Below are 12,355 nucleotides of genomic sequence, written 5' to 3' on the forward strand. Positions count from 1 at the left end.
ACCCTATTTGTTTTCTCAGTCCTCACTCAGGCAAAACGTTGCCTTGATTTGTAATTCCCTGCTTGCCTCTGAATGGAAAATCAATCAAGACTTGTAGCTCTGGGTCTTAACCTGAGTGATTAGCCAGGAAATGCAAAAACCACTGCCTTTTTTAAGCACTCAGATTAAGTAGTACCCTAATGAGTAACTAAGAAAACCAAACCAAATCAAATCACCTACCAAACTGCATTTACTCTACAAGGCAAGACACAACAGACCATTCAACCTCCAACAAGGCAGGTCATGAGAGGCCTTGAAAGTGTAATGTTTCCATCATTACAGAACAATTTGTCTCTTAGATCCTGTTTTAAACATTTGAGCAAGAATTTTCTTCTCCATCTGCTCTAGAGCAGTCCTGTGTGCTAGCAAGTCCTTCCTATGCTGGTGGGCAAAACTATCCTTCCAGTGGCTTCTCTGCAAAACACTTTGAGAAGAAAATGTGTCAAGTAACTTGTAGAAAATGCTGTGGCATAAAAACTATTAAAATGTTTCAGTCAACCTTTGTATAGCAGACTCGTATTCTCTTTTAAAGTATAACATTAATCTCCAAATTTGAATTCTCAGCTCAGGCAAGAGAGTGTGACCTTCACGCATGCTTCTCTGCTGAAAAACAAAGACATCCAGCTCTATTATTTTTAACCTCTCCTGCCACTCAAACTCTCAAAATTATAGTATTTCAGCCTGTACATACACAAACCACCCTTCCAACAACAAATCGGATGATGCAAATGAGGGCCATGCTTTCTGAAGCTCTTCCAGCCTTGCTGTCTTGCATCCTTCACTCCAAAGCCTGACACATCGGAGAATGCAAGAAATCCATCCTTATTGACTGGTCCTGGAACGATGCTATTATGTTTCAGATTTACAAGGGTAATGAGACCAGGAGATTCCTAAGGGACTCTTAGTTTACTCTCAGACTCTTTTATTTTCAAGATACAGTTTCTCTTTCTTTTTTTTTCCTCCCAAACAATTTCTTTCCTTCCCCTTCCCACTACAAACAAAGATTACCTACCAGCACACCTCCTGATCACACTGGTCATGTTTTAACCTGCCACTGCCTGCTTCGGAAGCACTGACAATGTAAACATTCAGGACACGGCTGATGCCTTTGAAAGGGGACACTGACACGAAGTCCATCAGGAAAACCCTCGAGCCCATCCTTCTGCCTGTCACAGCAGTTTTGCCCCTGGCCTGCCACTCAAAGCGGGCTGTGGGTCGAAACCGAGAGCCCACTGGGGAATCAGAGCTCTCGTGAAGGCGATGGCAGCTCGGCAGGGCTGAGGGCTCTGGCTTGTGCTGTGTGAGCAGCCTGTGTCAGCACCACCTCCCTCTGAAATGTGTGGGTTGTCACAGTTTCAGATGTCACAGCCCAAGAGATGAATAAGCAGAGCACAGAGACCATAAAGCGGCATTCCGTACCTGGGAGAAACCCGGATAACCACCCACAGCAAGGGTTCTACCACTTCACAGAGTATGACAGGATGGAAGCTGAGCTTCTGTGCTTAGCAGTAACAAAAGCTGATGTCAGCTTTCACAGAGGGAAAAATTCAGATCTTAGACTTGTGTCTGCTAGATGTTAAGGCCATGGAACTCTGTGCATTTTTGCAGACACGGTATTGCCCGTAAAGTTGTTCACGCTGTCTGTGCGTGTAAGAGAATGTACATTTGGAGAGGGATGACAAACATGCTGCAATCTTGAATCCAATTCCCACAATTTTTAGGGTTTAAGTGATCCAAACCTTATGCTCCATGTTTCTAAGGGGCTTCTGCCATTCAGAAAAATAAGTAAATGCAGGTGGCTTTTCCCAGAGCATTTTGGAAGTGCTGTGCAGCTCTCAGATGAACTTCAGGCTCCAACACTGCAAAATTCTTTGGGTACCCAAATGCAATTATGTGAAGCAAGTATAAGGAAATCATGAAAGACACAAAGGAATGTGTCCTGATCTCCTTGCTGGGAGCAGGAAACAAGACTTTGCGCAGATGCAGAGCTGACCCTCTTGTGGTGGGTGGTGTCGGCATGCCAGCAGCGGCACAGCTTTAGCAGTGGTTCACTGTGCACAGCATGCAACTGGCTCACACAGGAGGGGACAGAAAGTTCCATATGCCTTTCTATTTATTTGGCTATTTCAGAGGCAATATTGATGGCAAGTGAGCTACTGTCCCACCTTTCAAACACTTATTGCATTTTTAAAGCATTTGGACAGGATTTCATTTGCTGCCTAACTTGAGGACTTCATAAACCTGCTGGTGTGTGTGTGGACAGCACAAGATTAAATGCAAGCCCCCATCCTCACACCAACAATGTCTGTTTGTTCTGCTGCACTGAGCCAGGCTGCATTTCTTCTCCTGCTCCTCCAGCCCAGGCTGTTCCCACAGGGCAGCAGGACAAACCTCACTTTCCCTGCATTATTGCACCAGGAGGAGGGATGGGGCAGCTCAGCCGTGCGTCCGCCTAGGGATTCGCTTGTGGGCTCTGTGGTGAACACCATGGTGGGTCCTGGACAGTGCAGTTGTGATGGAGGTACTGTGTCCTTTAAGAAGTCCAGTGCTGTGTTTTTCACTGCTGTGTCACTTGGAACTGCCAGGTGCCAAGCAGCAGGGTTAGGAGAATGAGCAGCAGCTTCCACGGAGGCAGCAGTGAGCGATTACCGGGAGCACGTTGTGGGAAGTGCAAAACAAACACACTGCAGGTTTGGGAAGCTTCTTCACACACCCTGGCTGCTGATAGCAGTGCAGCCCAGCAAAGAGCACATTAACAACTCAATGTTGTAGGAAAACAGTGGTGCAGGCTGGTGACAGCAGGGAGCTCGGTGGGACCAAGCTGCCTCTCTGTTTTTCTCCTGCAATTTCCCCCTCCTCCACCACTCGTTTCACTCACTGTCATCAGCGGGGCCATGCTAAGGAGTGCATTGAAAATGCCACCCAGAAGGTTCAGAAGTCAGCATATCAAAGGGAGAGGAGGTTCTCCTCCCACCCCAGGTCCCTCCAGCTCAGAATGTTACAGCTATCCAAGTAAAAACGGCAGTGAAATCCGAGGCGTGGAGACTGTGTGCACACATCAAACCCCATCATTCCTCCAATCATTCCCTTGCCCATTCATCACTGGCTATACAGGCAGGGAGCCAGACACGGTGGCACCACCACTTCTGCTTATGTAGGCTCTAAATCAGTAAAGACATATTTCTCCTTTTGACTGGTCTCAGCCTGTGCTTTCTCTGGGATTTCCAGGAATATCTTTTATTGTTTAAAGCAGAGGTGTTATATCAGACCCAATTATGACTTTCATTTCCTTAATAAGACAGATGTATAGCTGGCACAAGGGTTTAATGGTTTCCCTGGGACATTTTATCCTGCTAGTTCTGTACCAAGATGAGCTCAAAACTTAGGCTTAGCTGTTGTTTCTTCCATCTTACTTAACAAGTCTTGCTTTGACCGGTGTTAATTTTTCTAGCTCGCGTGGTCCTCCTTTGTTTCCAGGGGGGAGAGGAGAAGGATAGGGTGTGGCATAAATCTTGCCTTGCAGCACATGCCAGGCCTGGAAAAGCACTTAGAGAGCACAAGTCCCTTGCCTTTGTAGCTGTTACCTTGGTGCACAGGTCAGTTTTGAGTTCAACAGCCCCTGACCTGCAGCTGCATGCTCCCCCTAGACCTTGCTTCCCATGAGGCATCACCTCAGATGTGAGCTCGTCAGAAGCCAAATTTCTGTTTGTTTTTCAGATGCTGAGAAGCACGTGTATCTTTGATGGAACCCTAAAGACCAGAAGGGTTTTCCAAGAAGCTTGTTTTAAGTTCACCTCTCTTTCCCTGTACTTACAGTTTGATGTACAATTTTAACATTACTCAAACAATTACAGCCTAATCTAAATGCCTCCAGTAGAAACAGTGATCACAGCCACAGCACTGGGCACTGGCAGTAGTATGTATTTGTATACAGTATTTGTACCTATTTGCAGTGAGGGCCTGTGGTTCAAACTATGGCCCTTTTTTTTTTTTTTTTTTTTTTGCTGTTTCAAACTGTGGCTCTTTTATCCTGAGGTTTCATACTAGGATACAGCAGCAACAAATTAAAACAGGCTGAGAATGACATATTAACCTAAGGCTTTAATAAAGGTGGTGACTTCAGCCCTGTTCAGCCACATTTATTCAAGCAGTTTCTGAAATCCATTTCTACAAAACACTGTCAGGATGCTTGTAGTGTGAGACCTTATATAAAAAAAATAAAAATATTTTGATTGTGTTGAGTGACTACATCACCTTTTGTCTGCCATGCTAAAATAGTCAACTTTGCAACCCAGAACAGCTAGAACCCTGTTTCAGCTCGCTGAAATTTTTCTTTTAAAAAATATTCTCTCTGCCACCATGGTTGCCCAGTGATACTTTATTTATCCTACATACACACAGGAAAAACCCAACCTCAATCCAAACACCTTCTGCCACTAACAAAAGCTTGGTCCATTGCTTTCTTTGTAAGTAGCAGATAGCATTGCCAAATAACTAAAATCTTTATAGATGGATGTCTAGTGTTAGGCTCTAATTCAGTATTTCTGAGTATTCCTAATGTAGCATAAACTCAGCCAGTAGCAAGAAGAAATCATGGCAATGTTTTTCAAACTGATATTTAATGAAAGACTAAGTAAGTGTGAACAAATATTGACTACTTTTTGGAGCTCTTCTCTCAATCCAAAGAACTTTTTAAAATTAAATAAACCAACAAAGTAGTACATAACTCTTCTGCTGGAAGTCAGAATTTTATGAGGTTTCGCTGCCTTAATGCCTTGCTAGTAAACAGTGAAGTATTTACATACTACTCTCCAAAGGCCTGACTCTGCAGCCCATCTGTGCAGAATTTCACAGGCCTGAAGGGAACAGCTTACATGAGTGAAGGCTTTCTCTGAGCATGCATTCGTGTAAGTATCTGCTGTTGGTGAAATTAAGAGTGCATCTGTGCATCGATCTGGATCTTCAACACAGAACACCACAATTATAAATTCTTCTGCAAGCCTGAACTGACTCGATACTGACTGCCACAATTCCTGCCAATGCCAAGAGTTTATTATGGATGAATTTACACTTAGGAATATACGTCTATAAAATTTATTCTGAACACCCAGACAAAAATAGTTTTACCAGCTTTCAGAAAGTGATGTTTAAACAAACAATAATGCTAAAACCTTGCCTCAGCATCTACTAAGTTAATACATGCCTATTTGCTCTCAAATATTTTTTTTTTTAAACCTGTGTGAGTTCTTACTCTACTTTCTTTTTTCAGCTACACTGTTCACATAAAAATACACTTTAGTGAGTCATTATTGTCTCAGGGCTGGGTGATCAGGTCCTGCAAATAAGAAACACTTACAGACTTGTGCCAACTTGAACTGACCAATTTGTGTGTGGAGTTATGAATGAGAGCAATGTATGTTACAGGGACTGGAGAGAGGATTCCATTTTATTATCAGGCTAAAGAAAAACACAGCAAGAGTCATCCTCTGCCACGACCAGCCTAGGTCCTTGAGATGATCTCTGATAGCTCACAGGCCTGTGTTAGGACAGCATCATGCAACTCTAATGCATCTTGTGTTCACTGCATGTGTGCAGCAGAAACACACAAGCATCAGCACCACTCCACACACAACTTACAGGAATGGAGATATACTGATTAATGCCAATTTCCTCTCTAATCACATGCTTTTGGATGGGGTGCTTCAATCTGTGCTCTATTTTTCCCTAAGGCACAAGGACCAACAGCAGGAAAAGATCGGCTTAGGATCGGATTTTGTTCCCTTACCTCGATTCTTCAGTGGTGGCAGTGTAGGGTGAAGGTGCCTGTTACAGTAATCCTGGCCTGTACAACATTCAATAGATCTTCTTTGGTGTGGAATAGGAGTGTCCTGCAACAAGCAATTTAGATGGAAAGCAAGTCATTACCTGTGTTGTAAATACACACAGTCATTTTGGCACTTGAAAGATGTGCTTGCTAGCTGGACTGCAATCTGTTTCAGATTCCTAGGATGTGTGGAGCAAGGATTTCTGCCAACCAGCATATCCAGCAATATTTCATCCAGGTAATTAAAATGTTAATTCACTCTAAACTTACTCCTGTTGGTGCCTTAATGCTGCAGAAGGGACTGACTTTCTCTAATGGTGCCAGTCACCAGTGTGAAAGTCATATACATCTATCAATTAGACCAAAAATGAGTTAATACAGGTATCCAAAACAGGTTAGCCAGGAGAATACAGGAATTGCTGCGTGGACTAATTTAGCTGCAGCTTCTGGTCTCATGGGAAGTTGGATAAAATATCTCCCATTATCCATAAGGATGAAACTATTCCTGTAATCATCTAAAACCATTTAAGGTTAATGTAAGGAAAGGCAACCACCTCAGAACCACCTTGCTCCATTTTCCACACCCCTTCCATTCCTGCAGTGATACTTGTTTTCCATCAGGTGATCGCTGTACTTGAAGGGAATATCTGGCACCAAAAATCCCAAACCAATGTGGAAGTGCATGTGAGATGTACATGTTGCTGCAGTCCATCAAATAATATCCTAACTAACTTCAGCCAGGAAAAACACCCAGAGAGATCCAGAATGGAAATTTGAGGAGTTAAGACTGCAATTCTCTAAATCCAAACTTCATCTCAGTGGGAATGTTACTAGTAGCAGCAGTGCCAAAACCAGAAACATGAGGAGTTATTATTAGGAGGATCCATAGTATCATCTTTTGGGGATACAAAAGCACTCCCCTCAGTAATCAATGCAGATCAGCTATCTGCCAAAGGAACAGAAGTAGAAAACATGGACACAGTAATATCTGTTGACTGCACTTTAATTGGAAACTATCAAAAATTCAAGGGACACTGTGGCAGAAAGTGCTTCCTCACCCGACACTGGAAGTCTGAGCCCTCTAATCCAAGACATCCCTTGGTGACTAAATGTCCACCGGACTCATCCTCTTCTATTATGGTGAAGCAGTAGCCATCAGTGCTGTGGATTGGAAAGAATGAATCAGGAAAAGGCACTGAAATATGAAAAGTGGAAAATGTGCTGTTGAATATTGTCTTGAACTTTGCTCCTTGCCAGGCAAATCTGCCATTCACAAATGGACTCACCGGGGCTGCTGTGGAGCAGCTCCTGCACACACAAAGGAGGCTCTGCCTCAGAGCTGTGCACTTGCCTTTGCAACATTTCACAGCCTACACCTCACTAACAAGCCCCCCAGCTCCCTTTGGTCATTAGTGTGTTAAGACTCTGGAAACCTGTACAGTGCAAGCTTCATTGCTCCACAGCCTCTGCCCTGAGTGCAGGAACAGGGCACCGACACCTGCACCACGGTACAGACCTGAAGAAGGAAACACTTCCGAGATGCTAAACGTAAAATATGACCAAGAGTGATTTGTGATTCCTGTTTTCACCATATTATGAACTGCAACACTCCTGTGTATGAGTCCTTGAGTTACCATCAACACCCTTCATAGATGTTTACTTGGGTTATAAGCCTGAAGTGATCCATAATGCTTCCGTTTACAGGAACGTGCACCAGGGAGGGCAAGTATACCAACAGATGGCTCGATGGGGCTGGTGATAAATGTCCTTCCTCGATGAAGGTCAAATGCCTGAATGCTATGGAAAGAGGGAGTGGAGGGCATGGAAAGGGTGGCTGCATTTTATTGAGACTGCTGTACCTTAAGTTCTCAGCACTCTGATGGGGATATGTAACGCGTAAGAAACAAAAACTGATGGACTTGAAGGCAGAAGATCCAAAAATAAAGAAAAAACTCTTTAATATAAGGCATTTAAGTCACAGAAAAATAAAATATTCTGTTATTTGCTCAGGAAAATAACACTGGCTATTATGTGCAATGAGTATTTTTCAGAAGGGAAGAAATAAACTCAGTTAAAACAAGGAAATAAAAAGAAAAAAAGATTAGAAAACTTAAATACAGCAAAATTTCAGATGATTTGCTCCTTACTTGAATGAAACAAGAGTCTAAAGAGCACCAGCAGCAAAGGCAATGAAGATGTAGGAAACAAGAGCCACAGTTACACATTTAAGAGACAAATACAATTTGTAAGTATTAGGTACACTACCAAGAGATGCTGCACAGGATCATGTCAAACATTTTCTGTGGCATGTTTTTATATTAGTGGGGCAGGGTCTAGCCACAGTAAGCTTATTACTTCAAATAATAATAAATCATGACTTCTGGATCTGAAAAGTAACCAATTGCACATTATAAATTACTTTCTCAGGGAAGCCAGCAGTGACTTCTACCCTTCTTTACATTGTACATAGGAGTGAGGCAAAGGAGACAGCAACCCTTCTGGGCAACAGCCACCTTGATGCCATTGCTTGAGCTGAAAAGATAGGAACAATAGGATTGCCAAGAGAGACTGTAAGGAATCCATTAGAGAAGAATATTATATTAGATTAGATTTTATTTGTTTGCATGGTGCCTTTGATTCAAAATAATGAGTAAGTTTAACCCAGGGGACAGAGCAACAAAACAATAAATTGCTATCAAGTGAAACACAAAAATGGACTCTACAGCTAACAGCAAAAAACTCAAAACTCTTGGTTCATCAAAGAAAAGCAGGGGAAGGAAAAGTCAATTTGTTTGCAAAAGGGAGAAAAAGAAACAGAAAGTCTGCCATTTCAATTTTATTTTTCTGACTTATGGGACTCTGATTCTTAGCTCACTTATGCAAATTGAAGTCAAGCTCCTCATGCACTTTAGTCCCTGGAAAAATTTTACTCCAAATTTAAAAAGAAAAAATTAGATTGGGTAGAGCAAAACAAAGAAGTGATGAAGCTCTAACAATAAGTCTAAACCATACTCTTTACAGATGTTAGAATAATGAAGGAGAAGTGAGAGAAAAAAATAACATCGATGAGGAGAATAAACACTGCTATGCTTGTTTCTACCTGTAAGAAAAAAAATAAAAACCAAACAAAAAACCCAAACAACAAAAAGTTTTCATGCAACGCAAGAACTCATTATCTTTTTGAGAATTTCTGAGGTGCTTGGATGAGAGGGAGAAGGACGCTTCTGAAAAGAAAAAGGATCTCCTACCTGCTTTCCCCCCTCACCCCAACCTGTTCTCCTGGTTCACAGGATGTCAAATGGACCACACACTGCAAGAAAAAGGGCAGGGCACACCCCTGCTGTTTTATTGATTTCCCCACCTCACACCTGACTAGGGTAGAAATGAAACTTACTAATACAGCCCGTAAGAAACAAATCAGAGATGTGTGCAGAGTCTCAAATTTTATACTTACTTTGGTGACTACAGACAAAGAAGAATCTGTACATCACTGACACTTGCAAAGCAGTATGAAAAACCTATTCTCCACTTCCTAGAACAAATCTGTAGTATAGAACTGCTATTTTCTTAAAAGATGCATTGTGAATTCTGATTTTTTGTAATTTGATTCTGCGAATGGTGTGTAAAGAAGGAATTCAGTGTGGATACAACTGGATACATCTGGGTACACATCCAGTAACCTCCTCCACTGAAGCACCATCATTAGAGTACGGAGCAGGGGAGTGATTCAACTCACTTTGGATGAGATCACTAATAGAGATTTGCTGTGTCACATATTTGCCAAGAGTGAATTCTTACAGCCAAGTCAAATGCCAGGAGAATTAAGGGAGTTAATAGTGAAACACTGACAGACGGTGATATAGAAGGTGCTGCTCCAATTACAGATTACCACAAAGAAAGCAGAGATCTTAACTCAGACCTTTCCTAAATGTCACAAGAGAGGAACCAAGGCCAACAGCTTTGCATCTGCTCACACAGATGTCCCCACTGGCCAGCAGCCATTTCTCACAGAAGCTGTGATTCCTCAGCTTCCCAAACCTGCCTGCTGGAGATTTCCCACCCAGCTCTGTGAGTGTGTGACACAGCCAGGGATGGCAGTACACAACTTTGAAAAGCAACATCTTTCCCTCATTCAATGCCTATCACAAAAAGACAGGTAACTTTCATAATTTGATGAACAGATCTCTTATCTTTAATTTGATTTCAAATGAGTCCATGCAAGTATTATTACTTTTTTCCACTCCTCCTCTTCATATTCCTCATTTTGATACAAGAGCATTTTTTCACTTCCATCCAAAGCAGCATGACAAGTCTCTGCACTCTTTTAAAAATTATTTAAAAATTTCCTGTATAAAGGAGAAAATTTCAAAATAAACATAAACATTAAAAAATTGAAAGGCTAACATTTAAGATCTCACCGTTCCTTTATCAGAAAATGTTCAAATTTTCCCTAAAAGTTAAAGTTGATTAAAACAAAAGTTGTCTGAGCTTGGTGCTTTGGCCACTGTCAAAGTCTTTTTTTTCCCACATACCAAATTACAAAGAAAATTCAAGCATATCATCTGGAGAACAGGACAATGAAAATAACATCACTCAAGTGAATTATCAGCTTTGGTACCACCGAAAAAGCAACTTAATTATTTAATTGCTTTAGATAACCAAAGACACAGTTGGGCAGAAATACAATCTAGTAGGAAACACACAGGAACTTAAACTTTATCAGCCCAATCTTTAAAACTGTCAGCATTTATTTGTGCATGAAAATAGAGTGCGACAAGGCACCTAATTAGCCTCTGCCTTTACTGCAATCCCATTACAGTCAAAGCCAATTAATCGTAACATCGTGCTTTAAAATGTGCAATTAATTATGATCACACACAACTGTCCGTGCATTCACTCTGAACACAGAAAACTTGAAATGGAACAGCAAAACAAGGTCCTGGTTGTGTTCAAAGCAGTTTTGACCTTCTTTACTGAAAGCCTTTTATGAATTGCACAGACGTTCAGAAAGAAGAATAAAGTTTCAACATGCAGCAGTTTAACACACCCTTTGCAAGCAGAGGACTGTGAGCCTTCTCCAAAGGTTTCATCTGTCAGGGCCCTGAGTGCACTAATATTTTTTAACTGCCCACAGTGGCCCCACTTGTGACTCCTCTTTCCCCCTACCCAGAACCCCTGAGCAGAGGTACAGGAGTGCCTGTCTCCACCATGGGAAGGGCTATTGAAGGAGCTATTTCTTCTTTTGTGTTCACATATCCATGGGGAAATGGGGTCCTGATGAATGAGGATATCAGCCTTAGCTCCTGCCTTAGTCCCCTTTTGCTACACTTTGGCATTAACCCTCCCTCAATGAGCTCACCCTGCAATGGGTCTGCCAAAACTTCACTGTGCTCAGGGGCTGCCCCATTTTTTAAAGCTCCCTCTAACTAGAGCTATGGCTTTCTGCTTAGACAGAAAAGCATTCTGCCTTTTAGGCTGCAGTGTTATCCTTAGCTGTCCAAAGTATTGTTGGACTTAAACTGCAGAAGTATAAAGAAAGGGAAATTCTGTATAGGAACACAGCAGGCTATTGGAGGATTTGATATAGATGTGGTTAAAGAATATTGGCTTTTACATTTCTACAAATACAATTATGGAGAGGATTTTAAATGGCCACCAGATGTCCTCATTTTTATATAAACATTCAGACCCCTGGTACTATGAGCCAGATATATACTTTAAAGCTGAATACCTGTGGTAGCAAATAGAAATCTTCATGTGAGATGAGAGGTTGTTTCTTAGGAGAAAATTTTAATGGTGATTGCAATAAGAATAGCTATTCTATTCTGAGAGTTTTAATTTAAACACAGCTGGAAATGCTTTTGCATTGAACTTTCAGAGGTTCTTGCTCCTGGGCTCATAAAATGCTTCACTGCTTTAGTAAGAACCCTGGTAAGGACAGTGGCTGATGCTCTCCAGAGCTCAAATCCTGGCTGTGGATGTACTCAGTGAATTTCGTGGGTGTCAGAGCATTGTCAGGCCCTTGGGTGCTCCAGAACACACTGGCTCATTCCTGTTGGGCTGGCAGGTCCAAACTCTGAAGGTCCAAGCACAGCCTAAAGCTTAACAGATTGATAAGAGCTGAAAAGAGGTTTGATCTTAAAATTTTTCTTAAAAAATTTTAAATGTTTTTAGTGGCTACATCTGTGGCAAGCAGATGATTATTGAAATAACTTTTAATCTGAAGCATTTAATTTATTCTTCAGACAAATACTGCAATTGACACTTCTTGAACTTCCAAATGGGGAAGCTTCCTTTATAGTGACTGCTCAGTGATTCCCTGAGTGCTTTAAAATTGTGCCAACAGTCGTTCACACAGGATGAAATACAAAAGTTGCTGCCTGACTAGTAGGATGATTCCAAACCTCAGGGGAAATTTATAATCCCTGCTAACCTGGTTGGTTGTGCTCAAATCTTTTGAAATTTTGTCTCTATGCAGCCAACAAAGCAGAT

The 12,355-nt window shown here is 41.8% G+C and overlaps 1 protein-coding gene across 6 annotated transcripts in view; it reads right to left on the reverse strand.

Annotated features, from left to right (window-relative positions):
- BMPR1B (bone morphogenetic protein receptor type 1B) overlaps positions 1 to 12,355 on the reverse strand; it is a 251,679-nt gene that overhangs the window by 14,201 nt on the left and 225,123 nt on the right. For all 6 annotated transcript variants that reach the window (XM_064711043.1, XM_064711047.1, XM_064711046.1 and 3 more), the window contains 2 exons: positions 6,922 to 7,024; positions 5,825 to 5,927 (listed from right to left, as the gene is read on the reverse strand). In XM_064711043.1, the coding sequence (XP_064567113.1) occupies positions 5,825 to 5,927; positions 6,922 to 7,024 (206 nt within the window). The remainder of the gene's footprint in view (positions 1 to 5,824; positions 5,928 to 6,921; positions 7,025 to 12,355) is intronic.

Source organism: Zonotrichia leucophrys, chromosome 4, assembly GCF_028769735.1.
Source record: "Zonotrichia leucophrys gambelii isolate GWCS_2022_RI chromosome 4, RI_Zleu_2.0, whole genome shotgun sequence".
In the NCBI taxonomy this organism is placed as follows: domain Eukaryota; kingdom Metazoa; phylum Chordata; class Aves; order Passeriformes; family Passerellidae; genus Zonotrichia; species Zonotrichia leucophrys.